Consider the following 26,186-nt stretch of genomic DNA (forward strand, 5'->3'; position numbering starts at 1 on the left):
TGGCTTCTGTAATTTCTCATAGTAATAGCTGCACATCACTGGGAAACAATCATTATAGCAGCAATTTAATTCAAATACTCTTGTGACTTGTCTATAGATAGAGTCATCGGATCCCTTTAAGCCCATGGCGAGGAAGACTGTTTAGTCTGATATCCTAGGAGGCAGATGAATTGAACAGACTCGACAAATCGCTCTGCACAAAGGGGACGAGTTGAAATGTGTGTGTGTTTAAAGTATATTCTCGCCCCTCTATCAGATCCTTAATCTGGTTATTAATATCCTGTGAATCTGAAAATCCGTTCTAGTACATCATAGTCGGCTGTCTCCTGGAATTCAAAAGGGTATCCTCTTTAGGACTAAAGGCGGATGATACAGGACACCACACACATAGCCATGGCTTCCCCCCAAATTCACAATAAGGATGAATGCAGAGACAAATGGCAGCAGAATCAAAGCATTAGTTATCCAGTATATCTCAGGCCATGCTGAGCATACTGTGCTCGAGATACTCAGTCTTGTTATAGGCTTGCAATTTTCTGTCTGGTGTGTTGGTGTATCGCGATCACGCACATAGCTTTGCAATTGGGGATGAGCTGGGGTTTTTTGATGATAGTCTTTGAGGCGCCAAGAACCTGTTTGCCTTGTTCAGGAACTCACATTTTAGATATTATTGAGTAAAGTACTGTTTTATTGAAAATTGTTAAGAAAAGTCACAATCTGTGTTACAGCTGAATGTGCTCTTGTGATCGAGGGGCAGGTCATGGTTTATATTGGCACCACGCATCTGTGGGTTGCTAGCTAGCTGATATCCGTTATTTCATATTGGTACAATGATAGTTCATATTAGAATCAGAGATATGTCTACACAGAAGCATCACCAGCGCCATCAATAAACCTTCAAACACAGATGGATGGATCAAAAAGCTGCACAGCTCCACGATTTGGCATACCTCGAGCAGCACCATCTGATCTGGAGAATCTTTATCATTTACCTTCCGTCTGATTCCATGTGTTCATGCTGTTTTGGCTTACGTAATCTGAAAGCATTCCCTTGAGGCTCATGAATTCACTCGGAGGCGCAACGCCGTTTGGTTCGCGACTGCAAAGCCTGCAAAGCTGGCGAAGCCTGCGAGCGAACAAAAAAGACAAACTCACTCAAGTTGCCATAAACCAAAGTGCGGCTTTGAACTTGTCAATCTGTGTTTCTTCTCATCTGCAGGCTTACGCGATATGCCAGCACCGATAATCTCGTGTCCTATAATCTCGTGTCCTTGATCTGCCATTGTTTTTCGTCGCGTCTCCTTCCTTCCACCATCGCCCATCATCTACCGTTTTCCCTCGTACACCGTTATTCTCCTCCGCCAAATCGGAGACCTCGTGTGTGAGGATAGATCCTCTGTATGCCAGCTACGACACCGCAATCTTCTTCTTCGACTACTCCAATCCATCCTGAAGATCACATCAAGGCCGATTCAAATGGACGCAACCAGTCTAGGTTCCGCAACAGGCTCCCCAAAGAACATGGAGGAGAATGCCTCATCTGATGGCAGCACTGAGCAGCACTCGGCTGCTCGGCTTCCTTACGCAGATACTATGATCCGGAAGGAAATGGAAGGATGGATGGCTCTGGACAAACCGCAGTATTTCGCGCAACGAAGACTGGATTTCGTCAGCGCAACTGTTTGGTTTCATGGCATGCAGACTGGCTTTTGGAGCACAAACGCCGGAGACCCTAGGAATAGCCGGGACGAAAATGGAGCCGAGAAGAAATACTGCACGGGCATATACATCGCTGGCTGCAGGTCTGTCGGGCAATACCTTGACTCCGAAGTGATGGTTACCAGTATCAACGGTCCCGATAATATGCAAAGGATTACAGATGACCGAAAGAAGGAGATGAAGCACAGCTTCGAGAAGCGTGTCCCGATCGGTGTCGCGGTAGCCAAAGAGGCTTGTAAGGAGGACGCCAACGGCCTGAAAACCTTTCCGTGCCCCATTCCCGAGGGCCTCGACTGCGTTGTTCTCGGATGGTTCCTGACCACCCATATGTGGCCCCAGCCGGTGCGAGCACAGGATGGCAGTGTGAAGACGTGCTGGATGGTTAGGATGGAGAAGATCGACATCTCCAAGGCAAGCTGGTGGTCAAACGCCGCCCACAAAGAGCTGCCATACCCAAGCCCGAAAGAGCGGGACTTCGAGACCAAGGCCACGAAAGAAGTCTGCAAGGCATGTGAGGAGAGTTCGGTGAGAATCTTCAAGTCACATTTTGTGTGTCTGAACCGAGACTGTGGAGAGTGGTTCACCGTGGATGGCAAGCTCCTCACCGACACCGAGCTGAGCAACATCGTCTACAACGATGACTTCCTGAGAGAACGATACGATAGATTTGACGACGCATTGAAGCCGGAGCCATTGGAGACGTTCTACCCAAACCTTTACCCGTCCTTTGAGCAGTTCCTTGCGAAGAACTACCCTGATGCTCAAGCATCGCCCGTCACAGCGGATAACGTCGCAGCAAGAAACGAGGCTTTGGTGAATGGCTTCTCTTGCCCTCAATGCGGTTTGGCGAACTCTAGATTTCTGTATCACGGATGGTTCTGCCGCAATACAGATTGCAGAAATTCGGCGGGTGAAATCAAGCCCTTCAGCTACCACGCCCCGCCACCAATGGTGACACCGCAGTTACTGGAAGCTGAGCGGCAGCAGAGAAAGATATCCGCCGCCAAGCCCCTGAATACACTGCCCGGATATCAAGGCGAGAAAGACCTTGATTCGCACATTGCTCACGAGCTCGACTTCGGAGGTGGCTGTCGCGCCACCATCTTCAGGCCCAAGCCAAGCAGTTCCGCAATGACCACAGCAGACAAGCTCTTCAAGAAGGTCCAGGAAGACGCAGGCTCCGGCACTCTCGGCCTTGCTCGACGGTCTGTCAAAGCTCAAGGAGCTACGGCACTCACGAACCACTTTGTCGAGAACTTTGGTGAGCGGTACAATCTGCCCTTTGCTCTCGGCGACATACCATTCGACAAGGCGCCTGCGGTTGTCATTGAGGCCGTGCAAGCTTGCAACGGGTACATGAAGGAGTACTTCGGCAATGACAATGAAGAATGCGACTTTAACGAGATGTACATCGCGGCCTACCTGTCGAGAAAGATGGGCATGAGCTACCACGACGACGGAGAGACGGGCCTAGGCTCCATCATCGGCACGTGGACACTGGGCGGTCGGGCGACCTTCAAGTTCTGCATCAAGCCCCAGTTTGACTACGGCCGGTCGAAGAAGGGCACCGGCTGGATGAAGCCGGGAGACGGACAAGTCGACCCCATCCCCGCCGGCTGCACGGAGGAAGGGTTCAGGAACGAGCTGAGGGCCAAGTCCGAACGCGGGGAGATCAGCGAGGACGAGTGGAGGGCGCAGCTCCAGGAGCACATGGACGCGTACATGGCCGATCCGAGGAACAAGAGGACCTACGCCAAGCGAACCCTCCTCTCCTTCGCGGTTGAGCACGGCGACATTGTCATTATGTGGGGCGCCAACACGCAGAGGTACATGGAGCACGCCGTGGACTGCACGAGTCCGATGCGGTTCGCGCTGACGTTCCGGCGCGTGACCAAGGACATGGGCACGGCCGATCAGTGGGCCAAGCTGGACGAGAAGTTGAAGAATGACAGGGCGTTCACCCCGCCTTGGGCCCAGGCGAAGAAGCGGAAGGCTAAGGAAGAGGAGGACGAGGACGAGGGTAACGATGAGGGCACGCCGGCCGGAGAGGCGAAGAAGGCCAAGACGGAGTGATGATCCCCCCCCCCCCCAAAGAAAAATACCCCCAGCTGGTTTCTTTCGGCGAACACCGCCTCTTAGTAGATATGTAACTAATACTGTACAACCATACCGACTGCAGCAATTTGACCATGTTTTAATTGTGCCCCTGGAAGTAGTGACCTATAGCGCTTTATTTCTCATCCTAAAAAGGTACGGGAGATAACCTAGTGCGAAGTTATCCCCCACCGGAGTTTATCCGAGTCGAAGGGTGCACACTCGCCGAGTCATAACTCAGAACAATGCAGCGAGAGCCGACATTAGCCTCTGCTATATCGTGCCGCATTATTGGGGTTGGCCGTTGCGTTGGTCAGCATGGAAAACAGTGAACGTCATGGGCAGGATTGGGAATATTATTGTACGTAAGTAGCCCATATCGGGTGGAGTCTGGGGTAACGTGTGAGCGGGGTGTCCCAATCAGTGTCATTCAGGGTCTAGATGGTGTCAACAGCGATTACGGAGGAGGTCACGACAGGATGCTGATATTATATCGGTTCTGGTCCCCAAGCAGTTTCACGGCCTGGATCAGTATTAGTGGTCCCCCTCGTCGTGCAGGCCACTGCCCCCTCTCTCTGTTACTGGCAGACACCCTGCTGAGACGCACGGCCAGTGTCATTATTTCCAGTCACCTATCTCCGGCGCCCTCCGGGGTACACGAGCGTATCACTGTATCAGTGGCGTCGGGCGAATCATTGGCGCCATGAAGGGGGTTACGTGAGCAATTTTCCCACTATCAGATAAGCTCGTGCTGGTCCCCCATGCTGCAGATCCCGATATGAGGGGGGCAATCAGTGGGGATGGTCTTCCTTCAAGTCGCTGGACCGCATGAACCTTCCCGGATGGGCCCCGCAAAATACGGTCCCCATTATCGCGACTCTGCGCGACCGCCTATCACCCAGTCACCCCGAACTTCCACTTCCGGTCCGGTGCCATGCCGACCTGTTGCGAAAGGCGGGCGAGTCGAGTGGCTCGAGTCACTCTTATCCCCAAGATGTGCCCACTCTCAGGTAGGTTGGGAATTGGTCTGATCTCTGTCCCATTCATCACGATCCCCTCTCCAAAGTCTTCTATGGGCCGTCAGCCGTGTCGTGTTGCTGTGTTGCGTTGCGCCTGTGACCCGGCCTTGCCCTCTGTTGCCCTCTGCTGGTAGAATTAAACTCTCTCTCTCAGTCCTGTCCTCACTTCCGTGATACTTTGAGCACCGAGTCATTCAGCCAACCCAGCCTCTCCCTCCGTCAGTCATCAGTCATGAAGGGAGAGCGAGAGTCGTCCCCAGAGCTGTGCGGCAGCATACGCGTCGCAAATCCTATCCCATCTCCCTCTCCCTCTCCCTCTCACCAGTCACCTGTCGCTACTCCTAAGAGCGCAGACGACCACAAGACGCCTCCACCGCCGCCCCGACGCCGCGGAACAGTTGCCTGTCGCCGGTGCCGAAGGCTACGGACCAAGTGTCTCCACGGCCCGGAAAGTAACCCACCCTGCGAAGCATGCCGTTCTGCCGGACCTCAAACCGCCTCAGAGTGCTCCTTTCCTAGGAGAGGCGAGAAGGACGTTGACAGAGACTTCCGACGGAGGCAACCTGCCCATAGGTTGAGTGTATCGTCCTCATCCACATCACGAGGGACGCCAGCCCTCAACCTGTCAGCTCCTGCTGTTCAGCCACTTCCAGGGGCAGCCTCAATTCCTGTCGACGCCCCCATCTTCTCACCGGTCTCAGCCTCATTTGGCCCCAGCAGTCACCATCACACATCCTCTCTGAACAGCACCACACGTCTATCCAATCCTACCCCCTACGCAAGCATGAGCCGCCGGCGCCAAGGGTCGTCTGTGAGCCCATCATCCAGCCCCTGTTTCCCCTCTCATGAAGACATCGTGGCTGGCTGCCGGTCATTTGTCACATCCTACTTCCAGCTTGGTTTCCTCCCCAAAGCAATCTTCATCGAGGCCATCAGCCGGAATGCCAGCTCAATCAGCCCCTTCCTGCTGAGCTGCATACTCTGCATCTCAGCCAGATTCACACCAAGCTTGGTTCAGAGGTATGGCAGCTCAGAGCGGGCAACCGAAAACTTTCTCAGGCTGGCGCGGATGATGGTGCCTACAGAGATGTACGAGCCATCACTTGAGCGGACCCAGGCCTTCTTCCTCCTGGCCATCGCCGAGTGGGGCAACGGCGACAAGGACCGCAGCTCCGTCAACATGGGCGTCGCCGTCAGGATGGCCTCAATGCTCAAGCTCCACCGCGAGGAGTCATATCTCCTGCCACCCGACGCCGCGGCAGAACAGGTCATCCGCGCCGAATCAGCCCGGAGGACCTTCTGGATGATCCACAGCCAGGAGAATCTCCACGCAGGATACAGCTCACCCGCGCCTTTCCCCCTGGAGGACATTACCGCCCGTCTCCCCTGCGACGAGCACGACTTTGCTTTTGGAGTAAATCCGACGCCAAGGTCCGTCCTGCCGGGGACACTCCCAGCACAACTGCACCCAGACTCGGCGAAGTCACCCAACCGCTGCCTCTTCGCCACCCTGATCCAGTCCCACAACCTCTGGGGTCAGGTGGCCCGGCGCGCCTGCCGGTCCGATCTCAAGACGCACGGGACGGAGCCGTGGGAGACAGGCAGCGAGTACCAGGTACTGACAGAGGAGCTGCGACGGTTCGAGGCGGAGATGCCGGAACGGCACCGGTGGTCGGCGTGGAACCTGCGCGGGTGGCGGTCAGAGCAGCTGCACCTCGCGTATCTAGCGGTGGTGATGGTGCTGCGCGTGAGCAACATCGTGGAGCGGCGCATCTATCTGGACGAGATCCTGCTGAGCGCCAACAATGCCGATCACAACAACGACATCACCGCCTCGCCCAAAACGAGGGGCGCGCCCGATGGCTTCTGGCGCGCCATGGCGGACGAGCTGTTCGCGGGCGTCGTCGAGCTCCACGAGCAGATCGACGCCTTTGCCGCACTGCGCACCCGCGGCGAGGGCTTCCCCGCCATTCTCGTCTTCTGTGTCTACATCTGCGGGTCGCTCGCCTCTTACCTATGGCGCTACCCACAATTGTGCCCGCGAGTGGCCCCCGAGGCAGAGGGTATCTCCCTGCGCTGCCTGCAGGTCCTGGGAGACCTGCACCAGGCGTGGCCCACGAGTACCAGGTGGCAGCAGGGCTTGCAGCAGATCGCGAGCCCGCTGTCTGCCACCTCTGGGAGTAGTCAGAGCGGGAGTGCCTCGGGTGACTCACCACCCACGTCGTGTGGCACATCGGTGCGGTCTGCCTACTCGGCACGGTCAAATAGTAAACCATCGCAGTCGCGAGAAATGTTTAAGGAGGCCAGCCCTACGGCTGTATTGGAGGAATCTATTATCGACCCAAGGCTCACGGCGTCAATGCAGAATGGGGCAAAGGGGGGCGATGACGTTACTGCCGCGTCTTTCTGGGGTGCAAATGAGACTGCTCAGGTCTCTAGTGGCGATGCAGAGGCATTATCAAACGAGTTGTTCGAAGCCGAAATGCGGAACCTCCTGAGTGAGGACGTACAATTCGGATGGCTGGACTTCGAACACGGCGGCGATTAAAATGTATGACGTTTGTAGAATGTACATGATCTAGCTTTTAAAAGTAATTTTGTAGCGAAATCGAACTTCAGAAGTCTTACAGTACTAATTACTGGACTGTCTTTCTCAGTGTTCGCTCTTCAATTCCGTCTTCCTTTCTTTGGCCTATGACCGAAACTTCTTCGTCGGCTTCTCCGCTGGTTCGAAGTACGATACCTGTCTGTGTTCAGGTCGCGTCCCAAGCGCTTCCATCTCGTCGCTGTTGAACTTCTTCTGCGCAACCTTCCGCTTGCAGTTCTTGCAATAATGCTCGACATTGACATACCAGTCGCAGCAGTATGGCGCCACCACGCCGAAGAGAGTGGTGAAGAATAGGACAGTGCCCCAGGTGCTAGTTCAAGAATTAGCCTCCATTTCATTCCAATGCCATCATACCTTCAACAAAGCTGTTTGAGGAGTAAAAAGGGATACTCACTGTGTCATGCTGGACGCCTTCTTCTTGACCGACGTCTCGACTCGCTTCATACAGAACGGACAATCGATCATGTCTGACTGGTCCCCCAGCATGTGGAGAGGCGTCACCGTGGCCACCGCGCTCGACATGTCGAGCGTCCCGGTATATCCAATCCTTTGATAGTCCGCCGGGGTCGAATACGCCGGCGCAGGCGTGGAGTCGTCCATCGGGAGTGATTTTCGTGGGATTGGACTCCGCGGCGGCAAATTTGGTCGTTCCTCTTCGTTCGGGAGATATACCTCTGGGTAATTGCTATAGTCGACCGCAAGCTCCAACGTGCTGATTGTCGGACCCTCCGGTGCACTACTCAGAGATGCGGCGTGCGGCCGACTGCCTCCCTGTGGTGGAGGTGATACTGATTCTTCTGGTGATTTCTGTTCTGAAAATGATGACGAGGTTTCGGCAAATTGTTCCTTCGATGGTGGTTGTGGAGCTTCGTCTGTGTTAGGCGTTGGCCTGAACTCGCACACCAGCTGTCCGCTACTTGATACAACCCCGAACTGTCCTTCCTTTGGTGGTAGAGAGTTTACTGAGGGCATCCGCTCGTGACGCGTTGAAGACACGGCCGATGGCTGTAGTGGGCGTGTCTCAGTCTCAGGGTTGCTCAGCGGTGGGCTCCCTGTTTGTGACCGTGAAAGCCTATCTGATGACAAACTTGTCTGCAATGGAGCCGGATACACGTCAGATGAAATATCCGATTGTTGGCGTGGTAATGTGATTTCTGGTGTGGGTGTGATATCGACCTCGGAGAAAGGCTTCTGCTGTGCCTCTGGCCTCGTATTTTCCATCTTCGAGTTCTAGATACTCAAGAATTTTGATGATTAGTCGTATGTGTAGTTAAGGAAGGGCGAGAGCTTGAAAGGAGAAAAGTTCGAACAAGCCTCAACTAATGTTTGAATTGGCTTGAAGGATCGCTGTCAGCTGAAATCCACTTTGTACAACACTGGCTCGAATGACACCTGTGGAAATTGCTCTGCCTAAAACCCCTGTTGTATAAGCCCCCAGTCTGGATCCTTCGTCCCGCGCCTCGCGAAGATCTTTCACTCGGCAGCTCCCCGGACGTCTAAAATGCCGGGAAAGATTGAGTGCTCATTCTAGCAGACCATTTAGCTGCCATTCTTTCAGCCTGGAATCCTGCCGGGCTAGGATCTTGCATCAGAGGTTTGGTGAGCCGATCCTGCCAGTGTTTGGCGTAGCACCCGCTATGACAACTATAAGGGCCAAAATTAGACAACAGGCCACAACTGCACTTGTATCAGGGCAAATTGAAGTATCGCTGTTGGATAGGACACCTGCAAACTAGTTTCATGACTTCAGTTGATCATGAACTTGGCGATGCACCATGTGCATCAACACTGCCCAGCGGATCCCCTACTTTGTGGCATTCCACAATTATCCACATTGGCATCTAGGTCCGCGACGTTCCACAATTGAGCGAAATAGGAAAACCACGACCGACCATGTGTACCAGCCAGAATCAATTGTAGTTCTCTGTCGAGATTTAAGAATCATTCCGTTGTTAAAAGCCGGACAATGGAGCAATTCCTTAAAGAACCCCAGATTCCTCGGAGTGGGTATCGTGAATCCTTCACATAAATGCGGGCCTGGATGTTCTGGAAATAGGCGCCCCTGACTAAAGACCGGCGGTGAGCACTCATGATCACGCAGTTTCTCACGGGAACTCCGCAATTCCTGCCTGAAGAAGACGAAGAATAAAAAGGAAGCCATGTAGCATGTTTGAATAGTGCGCGTCGTACAGTCCATCCCGCCGGGTTCAAGCATTTATGTACGAATCTAATCACGAAATAACTAGTATTTACTGACTAGAGTTGAACGCAGGCAAATTCTGATATAGAAACATGCTTCGGGAAAAGGTCTTTAGCTGTGAAGACCTTGCACATCCATCACTCTTTACGGGGGGTCAAGTAGAACAGACCTGGCGGTTTATGGTAGCGTAAGGGCGTCAAATGCAACTCGAACGAGCTTCTTGAACTAGTCAAACCTCTGTCACGACTTCATTATATTGGTGGAATTGGGTTTCTATTCATCTTCGTGACGTAGAGGACCTTTATGGTTGGATGGCGTTTCGAGCTCCTGATTTCGTGAAACATGTCCATTAGGGTGCTGATGCCTTTCATTTATCATGGCAATGACTGCTCTCTCCGAGGATGTGGTCCATCGTTTGCAGGAGCAGTTGGCCAATTCGAAAATCATGTGGGTGAGCATCTCAGTGATGCAGCAAGCGTAAGTAAAGAAGATTAACAATTTGTGTTCGGGAACGATTTGTATGTAAAACAGAATACCTTCCTTGTTTCTTCTGGTATCATTTCTATAAATCTAGTCTAATCATACACTCATTGCACCACATCCAATTACCTAAACTTTTGTATCCTAACGACGATGGCACTAATCACCCACTCAGTACTGTTGGTTCCCATTTCCCCCGTCGTCCCACTCTTCAGGAACCCAGTTACTGTCATACGCCCACAAGTTCGGGTCTCCTTGCTGCTCGTAGCCGGTAGCACCCGAAGACGAGCCCGCGTAAGAAGCATCGTAAGAAGGTCCGGCCTGCGCGGCCATGCTGGCGTAGTACGCCTCCTGCGCCTTCTCGGCCTGCAGCCTGTCGATCTCGGCCTTCAATTCCTGGTATGCCGTTGTGAGGGTCTGGTTGAGCACCTCAGCCTCCTGGACCTGGAGCTCGAGTTCGGTGAGTCGGCGTTCCCGGCGCTCTCTGTACGCTCTTTGGGACTCTCGGTTCTGCGTTCGACGTCTCTGGTACAATTCTTAGTATCCGGTGTCACCCACCCATAGTATATGATGGGAGTGGGTGTCCCTCAGGTCAACTCACTGATGACTGTTCTTCTTCCTTCTTTTTTGAGTCACCCCTCTTCTTCTTGGGCTCTTTTAGCTTCTTCGACATGGAGCCCGAGGTGCTGTTCTTGAAGGGGTCATCGCCACCCCCAGAGCCACTGCCGTACTTAGTCGATGGCATTATGCTGTGTGAGTCAAAGCGCCACGTTAGGAATTGTGTTTGGAATTGATCTTCGTAGGGCGTAGGGCTGAAGGTGCAAATGACTTGTCATGGAACACTAGTCTGCGCTCAGAGGCGTTTACTTATGAAGACTTTCACATATATACGAAGTCTATGTAAACAGTCATCACATTACTACTTTGAGTATTATAATCCCATCTCACCATCTACCTGGAAAGGCGCAGAAGCTTCCAAGAGTACCCTCTGGTGTCAACCAGCAACGACGATGCCCGCTTACGAGGGCTGGAACGGATTTGAGTTCGGGAAACGCGAGTTTCTGTGGACCGAAATAGTGCTCTCAAACGCCGTGATGCGGCCGAGTGAGTATTACGGGGGGATGACTGTCATTTCTAGTACGGAAGCGAGGCCGTCTCATCTTCGAGTTACATCCCTAGCATGAGTAACTCAAATCAAAGGCACAGCCTTCCGCGCGCCCAAGCATGTAGTCACGGCTCTCTTGAATCTCACGTACCTAGCCCACCTAGGTACGAACGAGTTCGTGATAAGTAATCCGCTAAAGAGTTCATCCTCGATGACGTAGTTGTCGTAAATCGGCTGCCCAGCGCTCCTGCATCGTGTTGAAAGTCTCTGGGGGTGGCTTGATGCATGTGGCTCGATGGGATTTGATAATGCACGGCAGGCCTTCAAAAGGCCGGTCCGTTTTGGGTTGGTGGGGGCTACTAAGTACTCTATGTACCTAGGTGGTTAGCCCGGCGGCAAGCAAAGCAACCTTGGAAAACCTGCTCGTCTGTTTTTGCTGCGTGCTTACTTACGAGCGGTGAATCAGCCTTGATGACTGACAAAGCGAAAAACAGCCGACGGAGTCCCGGTGAGCCCGTATTTGTGAGAATTTAGAATTGGGCGCGCACACGCGCAATTCGACACACTTTTATCCACTCCAAAGGACGAGAGCGTGGCGCCCGCTATTTGAAATATCCACGTGCGCCCGTGATCCCCACACGTGTCTGCCAGTTGACGGTTGCGTGTCAGATCACTGGATGTTCTGCAGCATCGGCATTTCATTCATGTACAATATGACCGGAGTACTTAGTAAGGCTCACGGACCTTGCCGTCGCCAACTCGGAAGTCAGCGATCATTCGACAGCAAAGAAGGAAATATTTGTATCTTGTAAGAGCGGTCAATATCAAAGCCCGGCGACGAGTGACCCGACTTCTCGTTTTCCACTGTTCGAAATCATAGAAAGTGGACACCGCTGCTGCAATTGCCACCTAGATTCTGATAAGATGAGTATAGGGTATATTATACTATTTCTTTGGTAAGCACGAATTGGCGGGTAGAGCTGACAAGGATGACGCAGAAGAGGCTTTGATCGTGCCCAAGTTGAGAGGATCACACTCGCGGCAGCTTAGCTGGCATCATCTAGTAGGATGCGGCACGAAATACGAAAGTACATCCTACACAGCGAGCAACTCGAACCATACAACGCTATAGGTAACACATACGAGGTTTCGGATCCTTTCTCAGACCGTATCCGCAAACTGACTTATTTATGGGCTTGTCAAGAAACAACTCGAAGATAGCCTCAAATTCCTTGAATGTATCAACCAACGTCTTTTAAGCTCAGCATTGAAGTAGGATTTTACGGGGTATCCATCATAAGTACAATTCTGTGAATTGAAGACGATCAAGTCCGAGCAATCACTCTTTCTTCGTCCGCTGACATCAGGCAGTCTTGGAATTCTCCCAAAATCGTCATGATTCGGGCACACAAGAGAGAGAATCTCATGACACACTTCGATCACGCCGTCCAAGCTGCTGTGACACATGGTACATCAAGCAGACTTGAACCACACCCTCGATTCGTTTTTAGAATCCCAGCGTCTCCGCCATGATGGCACGCCGGGTGCTCTCTTCATTGTGCAACCCCAAGGTCCAAGGTGTCCCGTAAATCGACCCATATAGAAATAAATACCCAAAGGCTGAAGTGAGGCGGCGGAGCCAGTGATGCCGACCTATGTCGGGAGTTACTTTTAATATGCTCTGGAGAGCTGTAATATCAAGCGACGTTTCAGGCTCTCAGCATGCTGTTTCCTGCGGCTACCGCGGGAACCACCCGTTGGCCGGCTGAAGCTCTATTGGCCGTTGCTCCACGGAGGAGGGAACCCGAAAGCTTGGGGTCGGTTACACCCCAGGGCGGACGCTTATGCCGCGGATTTTAGAGCGCAGCGGCCGCCCATACGCATTTCGAGGAAGAGTGTAAGCGGACATGTTCGGCAGGCCGAGGACAAACAATGGAGATAGTGAGATATTGAAACAGAACACTTCGGCTCACGCTCCGAGAGATGGTTGCAGGCGTCATCATGCGGCTTGCTGTGAAACCATCACCAGCCTCAAGCGGCCAGCGGATCCGCATGAGGCTTAAGAGGCATGTAATTACGGAGGGCTCTCTCTAAATCCGGCACACCAGATTGCTTTCTTCCCACGGGTTTCACCAGCGGTATGTACGGAGGCATGAAGCAATATACATCGAGCCAAAGTATGAGTCAGAGTTTGCGCGGCGCAAGCTTCGGTAGGCCGACACGCTCACCAAAACTCCACAACCACGCATTATCACGTTGAAACCTCACTTGGTCTTCGCGGCACCTCCCATATCCTCGACCGCATCAGGCCGGTTCCACGTCTCATTCTCCAGCCTCTCAACATCCCCTATCAAATCCCATATCCGCGTCCTGGCGCGCACCCTCTCCGCCTCCTGCTGCGCGAAGGTATCTTCCAGAACATCCCGCATGAAGGGCAGCATCTCCGTCTTCCTGGCCGCCCTGTAGTCATAGATAACAATGTCCTCCTCAACCCTGGCGGAGACGCGGCGGTGCCTGTGGGAGAACACCACGGCGTCCAGGATAAGCGACGAGGGCGAGGGCTGCGCGGACGGCGGGTATCGCAGCCTGTGGTAGACCGAGACCTTGTCCGGGTAGGTCATGGGGAACTTGAAGTCAACCTTGATGCTCTTGAGGATCAGGCCGACGGAGCGCGGGGTCATGAGCTCGGCCCACTCCCTCCTGTGGGCGGGGTCGACGTGGTTGGCGAAGTTGGTCATCCAGTTGACGCGGGCCGACTCGGCCCAGCGGACGTAGCGCGTGTTGTTGACGTGCTGGAAGCTGTCCTGCTCGCCCCAGACGACCTGCTGGCCCTCGAGCCCGCGCCGCCCGCCCGACAGGAAGCCCTCGCTGCCGGCGCTCAGCGGCCTCCACTCCGTCGCCAGCGCGTGTAGCACCTTGCTTGCTTGGGCGACCTGCGCCGGCGAGCAGCCGAACATTATGCACTTCCCCAGGCGGGACTGGAGGTCGGAGAGCCATCGCTGGGGAGGGGGTTCGGGTATCGTATCGGTGGGGGCTGTGGACGTCGCTGATATTGGGCGGGCGAGCTTGGGCGGTGGAGCTGGAGCTGGAGCTGCACACTGCCAACCTCGGTTGAGGGAGGACAGCGGGGGGAGACGCGGTCGAGGTACCATTGTCACAGAGATTGGTGTGCTATAAAGACATTGAAAGGAGTTGCGACAGCTGCGTTAGGAAGCCAACCTCGCTGAGCACACAGGAAAAGACGGTCTAACGGGAATACCAAGACAATTCGAGAGAGGGTCGCCCCTCAAGGTCAGATCAGCGTCTTGACCATAAGGCCATAAGGCGTGCTTGTGTGCGGAGGACCAAGTCCCCTGCTCGCCGATAAGATAAGCCCTACGTCATGGCCATGGCCGAGGTCGGCTCCGCTCCCTCGAACAACGAACGATGTCGCGACTGGGTGCATTCTGCTGGGCGAATTCATCATCTTGCATCGCACTCGAGGCACTCCTGTCCAGCAAGAAACCAGCTGCCAGGCCAACAATGCTCGCCCCAGGCGCTGACTGAGACACAAAATGTCAGCTCCCATCAACCCAGAGCTGAGGAAGCAAGTCATTGCCATCTACAAAGGTACGCAGACAATAATTCAATCCCTGCCCTGCTCTTCCCTGCCCCGCCCGCAGTCTTGCATCCAGCCTTCTGTCTCCTCAGGTCTCTGCCTCTCACCATGGAACCATTTGGCTGCAAGGCCCAATGTCATTGAAATAGCACCCTCCTAATCTCGCATGTGCTATCCAGAGCTCCTCTACCTCGGCCGCGAATACCCCGCTGGCTACCAATTCTTCCGGCCGCGCCTGCACAAGGCCTTCATGGCTAACGCCGGCCTGCGCGACGAGGAGAAGATCAAGGACGGCATCAATAGGGCGGACTTTGTAAGGAAAGGTGAGGATGCGTCGTGTTTCAAAGAAGCTCTGGTGGCGGCAAACAGCTGGCTGACATTGTCCCTGCAGAGATCGAGACGCTGTGAGTCTGCCTGCCTCTACACATCCTCCGCGCACCCTTCGAATCGCACGACCTCTTCCCACCTTTCCGTCCCCATAACCGTCGATATTACAAACACATATGCACCTCAGGAAGAATTGCCTCTGCGGCAAGTGCCAGGGCAAGAGCCATCTCCGAATTGCCCCTGCAGAAGGGGGTTCGTGACACCCGGCGGCTCGAGTGCAGATCGACCTTAAGCGCTCGTGGGCTACAGCCTGTCGACCCGCCCACGACGCACGCGCAATGCAACACAAGCATGCATGCACGAGACCAGGCTGAAATGCAAGATCTGGATCTCTTTCCATCTGGATCGGCAATCACAATCGTGCATGGTGCACAGTCCCCGGGTGGAGAACACGAACGACGTACACATATGAACACATTTCTATACGTACATACAAGCATGCATTCATGTGTGCTCTGGGTCATAATGCCCCGTTCGTAGCATGCTAGCTCGTCCACGCCCTCAACGGTATAATAAGCACGAGATCGCCGTCCTGCTCGACCCTATGCAACGCATGCAAGCACGAAAAAGCCACCCGTATGACATGGTCAAGCGGCCGAGCTAGACCTGAAGCCAGATCTCAAATCTGTCACATATTCAAACTTTCCCCTTTCCCTTTTGCGTTCCTTCCTTCCCTCCTGCTTTCTATGTGTTGAAAATAAGTGTAGAGTATGGTGATAGTAGACATGAAAAGATGCGCTGACAGCTGCCGTTACTCGTTCTGTGATATATAGGTACTACCTCAAACGCTATCGAACGCTGAGGAAACGATATGACGCGGCCTGACCGAGGCTCGAAGGGCGTGGACAACGGGTATCGTGGTGAACTCTGACCCGGAGAGGCGTCAAGGCGCGGGTCGTGAGGGCTGGATATGTAAGGTGGATGGATATGTAGTAGATAGACGAGCTCGCGCGCATGTGTTTACCTCCCAATAATAGTGGTCGGGAAAAAGCAAATACACCACACCCGCCAAGAAGAATCAGAAAGGCCTCCCACAAGTCATGGGCATTCTTGCTCCCTTCATTTCCCCCTCCTGAACAATAAAGAGAAGAGAGTATACAAGGTAAAAAGGAGACAAGATTCGCCCAATTATAAAATACCGCAAGCCCCATCAAGGGTCCTGCACCTTTCGGGCCCACCAGGCGCCGACCTCGAGGCACTCGCCGCAGCTGGTGCCGTCGCGCTCGATGAGCTCCTTCATGAGCTTGCCCATCCACGTGTCCCACTCGTCGGGCTTCTTGCCGCTGACATCGCGCAGCGCCGGCTCCAGGCCCTCGATGAACTGCACCACCGTCTGCAGCGCGGCCTGCCGCAGCGCGAGCTGGCCCGCGCTGAGCGCCTTGCCCTTCTTGCTGCCCGCCCCGTCCTCCCCGTCGCCGACGCCGGCGCTCGACCCGCGCTTCCCGCCGACGCCGCCGCCGGCGGCCGCCGCCTTGCCGATGGCCTTGGTGGTGTCGATGTAGCTCTTGCCGTCCTTGGTGACGACGCCGCCGACGCCCTCGCGCTCCCAGCGCACCTCGGACAGCGGCACGGCCAGCCGTTTCGAGCCCTGGTTGGTCAGCAGCGGCTCCTGCACCATCAGGGCGCCGACGTTGGCGCACGGGAACGCCAGCAGCCGGTGCGCGTCCATGTACTTGTTCACCCACCCGTTGTACTCGATCAGGTAGTTGTTCTGCGGGCCCGACAGCGGCGTGTTGTTGTTGATCACGTACGCCCCGAGCTCCGCCACCTCCTTCTCGTAGTCGGCCTTCTTGCTGGAGGTCGCGGTCGCTGTTGCGGGCGTGCTGGGCGTGCTGGCGGCGTCCTCGGCGGCGGGCTTGTCTGCCGCGCCGCCATCTTCGGCTGAGGAGTCGTCCGGGTTCGGCGTCGGCGGTGGCGCCGCGCCGGGCCCCGTGGCGGGCGTGTCGGGCACGTGGGGCCGCAGCATGCGGATGGGGTGGTCGCACTCCCAGATCTCGAGGGCGCCGCCGGGCTTGAGGATGCGCATGAAGTCGTCGATGATGAGCGGGAAGTGGTCCGTGTGCACGGCCATGGACATGTCCTTGCACATGATGACGTCGAACTCGCCCTCGGCGAAGGGCAGCGGCAGCTGCCGCAGGTCGTGCTGCACAAAGTTCCACCGCATGTTCTTGTCTGGTGGCTGCTCCGCCCAGTGGGACGCCGACGCCGACGTCGAGGCCGGGCCCGGCGACAGCCGGTCCTTGGGGCCGTGGCCCGTGGCGTGCGGCGTGCCCGCGATGCCGCCCAGCGCCGCGATGTCCAGGCCGGTGAACTGGACGTTGGGGAAGCCCTTGCGCGAGTAGTACGAGTGGCACATCATGCTCCAGAAGCCGTAGGAGCAGCCGACGTCGAGCACGCGCGTGGGCGGCTTGTTGTTGAAGAAGGGCGAGCACAGCGGGCCGCCGAAGAGCTGGAAGAGGAGCAGCGTGCGGAGGGACTGGCGGTGCATCTCGTGGAGGTCGACGGGCAGGGGGTAGGCCAGGGTCGGGTCGGCGAGGTAGGTGCGGCCATTGCTCTTGGTGACATAGGGCCTGCTGGGGCGGAACAGCGACTTGGTCGACGAGCCGTCTCCTTCTCTGTAGGGCGGCTCGCTGGACATTATGGTGCGGCCGCCGATGGACTCGGCCACGCTTTCGGTGCGAGAGGAGGAGATGATGCTCTCTGTCCCGACCATGGTGGCATGATTGGACTGTCTCCGGTCACGCTTGCGGGCAGGGGGGTCGGTCGAGGTCGAGGTCGAGGGCGAGGGCGAGGGAGATGCCGCATTGGCCCAGGCTGTGCTCAGTGGCTTGCGGCTGCTCAGCTCGTGATTTTGCACCAATCTGTGGCTGGCACCGCTGTCGGGGTTGTTGGGTTGGTGGTGGTGGAGGTGGGATTGGTTGTGGTGGGATTGGTGTTGGTGTTGTGCGCGGCTCCGGGAGAAGGAAAGGGGGCTCCTAGATTTCTTGGAATTGTCACACACCGCGGTGGAGCTGCTGGGCTTCAAGGAGGGGGGTCTGCGATGCTGCGTTGAAGGAGGGCCTGACGTTATTGCTGACAGGAGAGGAGCCGTAGCCGAGGCGGCAGCGTTGTTGTGGTCCCCCTGCCAGTCCCGGTCCCGATGGGATCCTCCGTCTGTGTATGACAGGGTGTTGTTGTTGGTGGAAGCACGGCTCAACAGAGGCCCCGAGGACGTGGAGACACGGTCACCATATTCGTCAATGGCGTCCCAGGCCTCTGCTCGCCGTGGAGACGAAGACGAGGACGACGTGGACGCCTCGTTCGGGAGGGCGGGCAGCTGCTTGTCGTGGAAGGTCAGGGACGAGGAGGTGGCGGCCGAGTTGGTGGCCCTGGCGGAGCCAACAGCCGCCGAGGTAGATGAGGGTCTCTGCTGCTGGGCCCTGGGAGTGGTATTGGTGGTGTTGGTTGCAGTGCCAGTGGTGCTACTGCTGCGGCCACTGCGACCACTTCGGCTGCGACTGCGATGGAGATGGCTACTGAGAGTTGCACTGGCGGGGCGGCGTCGGTCGTCGTGTGTCAGTGCAGACGGGGCAGACGGGGTAGAAGGATGTGACGAGACGCGCGAGAGGAGCTCGTGTGCGAGGAGGCCTGTCGAGGGCGAGAGCGAGTCCGGACTCATCAATGCCTCTGAGTCTGCGCAGCCCTGATCCCTGGATCCGGATCTGGGGCTGGAGGAGCTGCTTGGTCTGGAGTGGCCAGGAATCCGCAGGCGATTCGGCCGGGTGGAGCTCGACCTGGACGACGACGGCAGGGGCGGGCTGGGAGGAGCAGCTCGCGGGGCCTTGGTCGAAGAGGCAGAGGCAGAGGCAGAGGCAGAGGCAGAGACGGAGGCTGAGGTCGAGGTCGTCGTCTTTGACGGCGGCGGCGGCGGCTGCGGCAGCGACGAGGAGACGTCGCCCTTTGGCTTTGACCTCGCCGCCGCTGCAAACTCGGCCGGAAACGGCGTCTTGCTGGCTGCTATGCCCCAAGCGTATTCCATCTCGAACCTCAAACCTTGGGAACCAGCTTAAGCTTCTTTCTGCTTAGGATCAGATCCCGCCCTGGTGGGTGGTATCGCTCACAGCAGACCCCCCTCCCTCGCCGTGCACTACTCGCTACTCCCTCCCTCCCAGGCACAGGCAGCCAGGCTCTCTTAGACTTATTACCCGTACAGTATGGTACCACTGACCAGCCTGCCAGCAACCACAATGTGGTGCTCCACACCTCCAGATATCAAATCAGAGAAATAGGCCGGTCAATAGTCCCCACCGTCAAGGTCTTGCTGGAGATTTCTCTGCCCTCCTTGGCCGTCTGATTGGGCTGAGGTTTGATCGCCCGCCCGCCCCGACGAGGCCCGTGGGTCGAGAAGGAGTCTCTTCGGTCGAGGGCCAGAGTTGACGAGGATCATCCCACGTGCTTGTGATCTTGTTGTGTGACCGAGCCGTGATAGCACTCAGTGGAGTCGATTGGCCTTTGATCCGATTCCTCGAGAAAGCCTGCAGCCGAGTCTGAGCCTGTGTTTGTGTCTGTGTCTGAGTCTGTGTCTGTTCTTGTGCCCTGACTCTTCTGTGTGCAGTATATCTATCGGTCAATGGCTCGTCTCTTCTTCAGGTCTCGAGCTCTGCCACAGCAGTTGCAGGCGCAGGGGCAGTCTGCTTGTCAGCAATGCAAGTGAAAGGTGGTGAGGATTTATGCAGCCCCCTCGGCTGTTTTCCCTCCCTGTCCGCCGTCCGGAAGGCTTCGGTGCCCTGTCCCAGTCTGCAGTCCGTCAGGTCCCAAAATTGGACTCCGGATTGCCTCCCCGGGTGGGGACCCTTACAGTCTTGAGTGGTGTCACTGCGGTGATCAATCGGGTGTCGTCCCTTGCAGCCTGCCACTGTCAGGCTAGGCGGATTTTTTTCCTCTGCTAAGGTCGTCGGCAATCTCTTGCCCTTGCTCGCTTCGGATCGGATAACCTGTCGCCCAGGCCTCACGATATTCGATGATCTGGTGACCACGTGATGAACCGTGCGGTGCTTTTCACTCCTCGCCTGTGGAAAGGCTGGTGCATAGATGACAATGGCAGTGGCAGTGATGATGATGATGATGGTGATGGCGATGGTGATAGCGATGATGCAATTGCAACCGATTAAATTTGGTTGTGGAGGCTTGTTGCTGATCTGTGTATCCGTTCAGGTTCAGGGCTGTAGCTGTAGCTTTCGGATCCATGACCGTACGTCCCTAATTCCCATCCAAGTCGGCCTGTTGGTTTTGGTTCGATGGCTGCTGGTTTGGTTACACCGTCGGTGCGCTGTGTTGTGTTGTCGCCCGAAACACAATCCTCTTTCACACCTTCAAGCTCATGCTCTGCAGCCCATATCACCGTTCCAGTTCCAGTCCTAGGGTAGCAAGGTTCAAGCGGCCGAGATCAATGGCTCTCAAGGCGCCGCAACGCACTGCGGGGTATCTCGACGGCAATCTCGGTCTATCTGCTTGAATCGTACATGACATCAAGTGGATAGAGTATAATGTTTTAACGTTATTATGTTGCAGTGCTAAGATCAAGGGGCGTGAGGGCGATGGTAGAGCTGAATCAGTTGATCGAGGAAATACTGTGCAAGTCAGTCAGGTAAGTTATTTGGTGTGGAGTGGCCAGACGAAGATATGGGCAAGATGACGAGCGCCTCGACAAGACAAATACCAATCAGAAATATTCAACTGACAGGCAGCTGTTTCCAGCAACCGAGGAGGAAAACAAAAGGTCCTCTCAAGACCCGCCTGGATGGTAAGCACATGCGCATCCTGCCTGTCTTCTATATATCCGAGGCGGCCAATCTGTTGTGGCTGCCCCAAGGCGTCGTCTCACCAGTCATCTCCATCTACTACCCAGCTATGCTCTAGCCCTCCCCTTCTCGTCCTTGGCCCCCATGTTGTGACACCCTCCCTTCGACACACACAGCTAGGGCACAGCTAGGCACTTGTCGGCTCGTACTTCACGCCAGTCCTGCTGCTCTGCTGCTGCAGTTACGTACTTGCTGACGACAGTATGTGCCGCCTCCTGCCAATGATGCCAACCTGCCAACCTGCTGCCAACCTTGAAATTCGACGGCAGCCCGTTGCATGGTGGAGCCAGGGGAAGCCCTTTCTGCTTCTTCCCATCCGGCCCCTGCAGCAGCTGCCACATCAAGCCACATGAAAAAACAAAAAGAGGCCGGTGCCAGAGCCAGATCCAGAACCAAATCCAGAACCAAGTCCAAAAAGAAAGGAATGCCCCGCTCCGTAATTGACGGGCCCCCTCCAGCCTATATACGCTTAGCCCCTTTCGGGGAAATACCTAGATATTTGTTGGTCTTTGGCTCGACGGTCCGGCCGCTTGCTCTGTCCGGGTCGACAGGAGAGCTCTACGCAAGCCTCGCCGCCGTGATTGGGTCTCAATAGTGTCCCGCCTCTCTGGCATTATCTATCTGTACCAAGGTATGGCAAAGAATGGTTGGCACACCGGTCTGTGCTGTGCAGTCAGTGTGCAGTGCGCAGCGCAGTGCAGCGCAGCGCAGGTGCCTGTGTCTTGCGCGCGCGATCCTCGATCCTCGATCCTCCCCGCCTTTAGATTATCGTCGCATGCGTCCGACCCAGCGTCTGCACGCCGTTATTCTTAGAGCCCTCTTGCAGCCCGCAAGGCCTCTAGTAGCCCTAGGGCTCGACTGACTACCTGCTTACAATACCATTACAATGCATGTGTCTGCCCAGGCGCGTCATGTTGTTGGACAGCATTCCGAGGAATTGACCTCCCATACCTGACAGCACAAAATCCCTCCACGGAGGCATCGGGGACATCGCATCCTCCAGTCATGCCTTTGGCCCCCCTTCTAGGATCAATTTGTAGCAGCTGTGGTCTGGGCTAGCGCAGGGGTCCTCCGACTGACAGTCCACCCGGCCGGACGGATTCCAATGGACCGTTGTGATTTTCGATGGAGTTCCATTGATCTACGGAGGATCTCCGTGGTATGCCCTAGTCTTGCTACCCAGGCTGGTCCCGTCCCCTTCCTCTGGGGTCGGCCGGCTCTCGGAGAGGCTCGGCAGTGTCTGCCATGGGGGTTTGATTGTCCTGGGCCTGCGGGATATTTCTAACGCTGGGCTACTTGCAAAGGAGGGACTTTGCGGCAATATCCCCATGGGGTGGAACTTGTCCCCGGCGACGTGGTGTCGGTTGGTTATTCTCCCAGCCCACGACGGCGGATTCAGCTGCGTTTGTCGAGGCGGGCTACTCATAAGCGTGGGTAGCTGTCAGGGCACTAAGCGAAAGCGAGCCGGGAAAGGGAGCCGACCCCGTACAGGTAGGGTTTATGCTCGCAAATGGCACAGCAAAGACTTTGGCATTTACGGACCGGCTGGGGCGTGAGATCAGGCTATGACGATAGACTCCGAAAATACAGCCTGCCTCGGCGCGTGACGAAACCGTGATGCGGCTCCTCGGCAGCAAATGTTAAATTTGCAGTCTTGATCCATTGGCTACATTACCCAAGAGTTGGTATACTCGTCTTTGGGACAGACATGCCGGGATGCGAAGCTCAATTTCTCTAAAAAGCTCTTGCTAACCGTGGCTACGTCGGCTGAAGGCTATTCATGCGATTGATGGTATTATCTGTCTTCTGGACCGCCGTCTGCCAATGGCCTTCACGACTTGGCTTGAATGAAAGGAGCTGGAGATAACTGGCAAATACGAAGAAGCGACTGGTCTTGCTGCCGCCAGGTAGCCGCCATGGCCGGCCATTGGCTTACGCAGAACTCGTATCGGGCCGTTCTCGAAAACCAGTATCAGCACTACTGCTGTACGCGCCGAGTATCGTGAGACTCCCATCGAACGACAGCACATTTCCCCCCTTGGGACCTCGACGGTATTGATGGCAGAATGATGAGGATGGGTCAATGAAGAAACCGACGAAGTGCCGCTGTGCGAGTGCCCCAGTACCTTAGAAGGATATTAAGAGATCTTCAATGACATCTTCTCCTTCCGAAATGAAGCACGGAATAAAGTGTTTTGTCCTTGTACTAAAAATGGCTTTTTTCGGTTATCACCATCTCTTAATTAGGTTGTGGTCACTCTTTCCAACCCATGATGACTCAATTACCAACCTAGGCTGATGCACCGGAGATTGACATTGGGATCAATTGATGACACCCCAGCTGTGATTACTGTGCCACTCCTCGATCCGTCTTGCCGGATTCCAAATGTGAAAACCAAAGGATGATCGCAGGATTTCCTCGACGCAAAAGCAGCGCCTGAGACAAGCACAGCTAGCTCCTGCACTGCAGCCCACATTTCCTCCTGAAGAGTGTGAGCTTACCCCACAAGCCAGACTGATGCTCCGTCGCCCAAAAGAATTACAGATGCTCCACTGGCACCATAGATGGGTACGGGTGAGAACATTGGTCTCTTATGCATGAGTGGACGCGAAGATATCGAATGGCGAAAGGCCTCCAGCCACGACAGCAACCAAAGGACATCTTGCTGCACTCGAGCCTCTTCCATTGCCGTTGTGGCAAAACACTCATCCGACATGCGGCTCCATTAAGCCTAAAGACGCGGACAATCTGGTCGTCAATGCGTTTCAAAACGTATTGTCCTCGATAGGCTGAAGTAAAACCAGTTGCATACTTCGCGATGTCCACGACAGTAAACAAGCTCGTTCAGGAATTTTCAGCATGAATTGTACGGCGAGTGCTTTGAACTGTTTCCGCCCGGTATAAACCTACCAAGGAATGATGAGTGGGGAAGTTGCCCGATCTTACTTTGGCGTCAGTCAACCGTTGTGGTGGAACTAGATACGATTGAGAAGACGAAGTGACTGTCGTTTTCCACGCCCAGCTGGAAATTCTAGCCAGCCATTGATGGCTGCTCATGTCACTTCTCAAATTTGAAACGGGAAAAATGGTGGGTTGAAGTGTTTGCCTAATGAATTTGAATTATTCAGCCTTATTATCATCAACCAACCTCGTTTGAACACGAATTCTATCTTCGAGATGTCTCACAACTCTCTGCAATTGACTAGCAACCAATGGTCTTATCAGAATTCTTAATATCGAGGCATGGCATGTGTGTTTCATGTAAATACATGGACAACACCGATCAGTCTGGCTGCATGCACCTGACCAATAACAAAGTCCAGGGGTGTCCTTTGGCAGCAGTTTTAATAATTCTGATGTTGAGATCAAGTGGTTTGACGATCACCACTATATGCGATTTTGGGAAAACTGGCATCTTCATTTATGCTTAGGTACTATGTACAGCAACTGGCCAGCAGGCTAGCATACCTAGGTATTTGAGAGCGGAGAGGGCGCAGAAAGCGCATCGGTGATTTCAGGTCAGAGCAACAACCATGTCCACTATGGACTGAGCATGGAATACTATTGAGCCTGCATTGGTGTTTTGTTCTTTCGAGTGAAGCAAGCCGGAAGAAAACGTCGTAATCACCAAAGCGGTGTATAATTCATTAAGAATCTTGTGTACTTGTGGCTTGTACTTACCTCGGCATCTGAGCTTGTCAAAAGAGAACATCATATATGCTCGGAGTTCTGTTAAGTCCACTATCTGCAATTTTGTGAGGTCGACTACCGTGAAAGAGACATTCTTCATCTCTTCTACTTGCACGCATGCTAATGTACCTGCACTTCATGCCCAAGCATCCCATCTGCTCATTGCACAGGGACTGCTGAAAGGAGTTGAGGCATTACAGCCACACATGAAAGGCTGTTCTCCCTAATTGCCAGTACATTTAGCCCGTGTTCGCAACCGGGTTTCAGCTGCTGGCCAGTTGAAAAGATCATGTAGTCTGATGTTTCTCAAACATGTAGTTCACATTCCACGTGAGTCGTGACAGGTCATGGAGCTTTGCCGACAGCAAGTCTGAGCACAAGCACGTGCTTCTTACTCGCCGGAGTGCTTGCTTTGGTGGGTCAATTGCTGGTATCTGGGGTGCTGATGACAACATCAACAGCAGAGCAGCAACAATAGCAGCAGCCCAATGTGGAGCAACATTGGACGTCAGAGGTGAGTGGACATCACAGCCCCTATTCGAAGCAGAAGGCAATGGAAACCGTACTGTGCATACTCAATTGCAGCCAAGTCTGCTCCAGCTTCCTCCCCCCTGAGGTGGCTCGACCAGGATTACGTAAATGTCACGTGGCAGGATTTGGAGCTCGGGCCCCCTGCTGACTCTGCGCTTGGGGTGGCAGGCAGGAGGCGGGCTGGGTGAAGTGGTCTAGGCCAACGGGTGATGTTGAGACATCGGCAGAGCGAGGCAAAACCAGAAGAAGCTTATATCTATCACGATCCAAAGTATCCATTGACCATCTCATACAACATTGTCGGCCGCGGCAAACATTCATTATCGGGGTGAGTGGTGATTCCCACCTCCTGGGCCAGTCACCAGCAGCCATCCAGTGCTGGTGCTGCAGCTCCCAGGGACTGACTGATTCCCCTCCATCCAACCCAAACAAACAGCCCCAGCCAGCCCACCTACTGTCCTCCACCGGAGTGGCCCTCCATACATCAGGACTCCTAGCCAGAAGTTGACCTGGACGTGGCCGAAGCTGACAATCCTCCACTCTCCTAGTGTGTGATTCGACGACCCGTTCCATCAAGCAGAATACATACAAAAAACAACATCCATTTGCACCAGCCTTTTGCGCCGTTTGCACTGCCCAACTGCCTCCCCTGCTGAGCTGCTTCCCTCGATGACAACGAGTCAGCTGTGACAAACACGCTGGCTCCCTCGGCCGAATCCCATCCCACTCGGAGACAACACTCGATCTCACGCCGGTGAATGGGGTCTTGACCTCGAGGACAAGATCGACAGCCAGCTTCGCTGCTCCTCTCGCCTGCGAGCTTCTCTATGCCGAAGCCCCATCACGTCGAATCTCCCATGCGCCGACACCGATTCCGACGTTGCTCCCTCGAAACCGATACATCGCATGCTCAG

General features: G+C 54.9%; 7 protein-coding genes across 7 annotated transcripts; 3 read left to right on the forward strand and 4 right to left on the reverse strand.

The window, feature by feature from the left end:
- Positions 1–1,521: 1,521 nt before the first annotated feature.
- On the forward strand, positions 1,522–3,792 carry J7T55_007252 (uncharacterized protein; the record flags this gene model as incomplete). The annotated part of the gene is made up of 1 exon (XM_053133962.1): positions 1,522–3,792. The coding sequence occupies one exon, from the start codon at positions 1,522–1,524 to the stop codon at positions 3,790–3,792; it is 2,271 nt and encodes a 756-aa protein (XP_052988296.1).
- Positions 3,793–5,064: 1,272 nt separating this feature from the next.
- J7T55_007253 (uncharacterized protein) lies at positions 5,065–7,380 on the forward strand (the record flags this gene model as incomplete). The annotated part of the gene is made up of 1 exon (XM_053133963.1): positions 5,065–7,380. The coding sequence occupies one exon, from the start codon at positions 5,065–5,067 to the stop codon at positions 7,378–7,380; it is 2,316 nt and encodes a 771-aa protein (XP_052988297.1).
- A 144-nt stretch (positions 7,381–7,524) lies between these two features.
- Positions 7,525–8,661, reverse strand: J7T55_007254 (uncharacterized protein; the record flags this gene model as incomplete). Its single annotated transcript, XM_053133964.1, has 2 exons — positions 7,525–7,750; positions 7,835–8,661. The coding sequence occupies 2 exons, from the start codon at positions 8,659–8,661 to the stop codon at positions 7,525–7,527; spliced, it is 1,053 nt and encodes a 350-aa protein (XP_052988298.1).
- Positions 8,662–10,291: 1,630 nt separating this feature from the next.
- On the reverse strand, positions 10,292–10,865 carry J7T55_007255 (uncharacterized protein; the record flags this gene model as incomplete). Its single annotated transcript, XM_053133966.1, has 2 exons — positions 10,292–10,630; positions 10,722–10,865. 2 exons carry the CDS (start codon positions 10,863–10,865, stop codon positions 10,292–10,294), a joined length of 483 nt encoding a protein of 160 aa, XP_052988299.1.
- A 2,624-nt stretch (positions 10,866–13,489) lies between these two features.
- J7T55_007256 (uncharacterized protein) lies at positions 13,490–14,377 on the reverse strand (the record flags this gene model as incomplete). The annotated part of the gene is made up of 1 exon (XM_053133967.1): positions 13,490–14,377. The coding sequence occupies one exon, from the start codon at positions 14,375–14,377 to the stop codon at positions 13,490–13,492; it is 888 nt and encodes a 295-aa protein (XP_052988300.1).
- Positions 14,378–14,779: 402 nt separating this feature from the next.
- On the forward strand, positions 14,780–15,231 carry J7T55_007257 (uncharacterized protein; the record flags this gene model as incomplete). Its single annotated transcript, XM_053133968.1, has 3 exons — positions 14,780–14,834; positions 15,003–15,146; positions 15,215–15,231. The coding sequence occupies 3 exons, from the start codon at positions 14,780–14,782 to the stop codon at positions 15,229–15,231; spliced, it is 216 nt and encodes a 71-aa protein (XP_052988301.1).
- A 1,129-nt stretch (positions 15,232–16,360) lies between these two features.
- J7T55_007258 (uncharacterized protein) lies at positions 16,361–19,228 on the reverse strand (the record flags this gene model as incomplete). The annotated part of the gene is made up of 1 exon (XM_053133969.1): positions 16,361–19,228. The coding sequence occupies one exon, from the start codon at positions 19,226–19,228 to the stop codon at positions 16,361–16,363; it is 2,868 nt and encodes a 955-aa protein (XP_052988302.1).
- Positions 19,229–26,186: the final 6,958 nt, after the last annotated feature.

The sequence above is a fragment of the Diaporthe amygdali genome (genome assembly GCF_026229845.1).
Source record: "Diaporthe amygdali strain CAA958 chromosome Unknown NODE_40_length_369474_cov_65_526704, whole genome shotgun sequence".
NCBI lineage: Eukaryota > Fungi > Ascomycota > Sordariomycetes > Diaporthales > Diaporthaceae > Diaporthe > Diaporthe amygdali.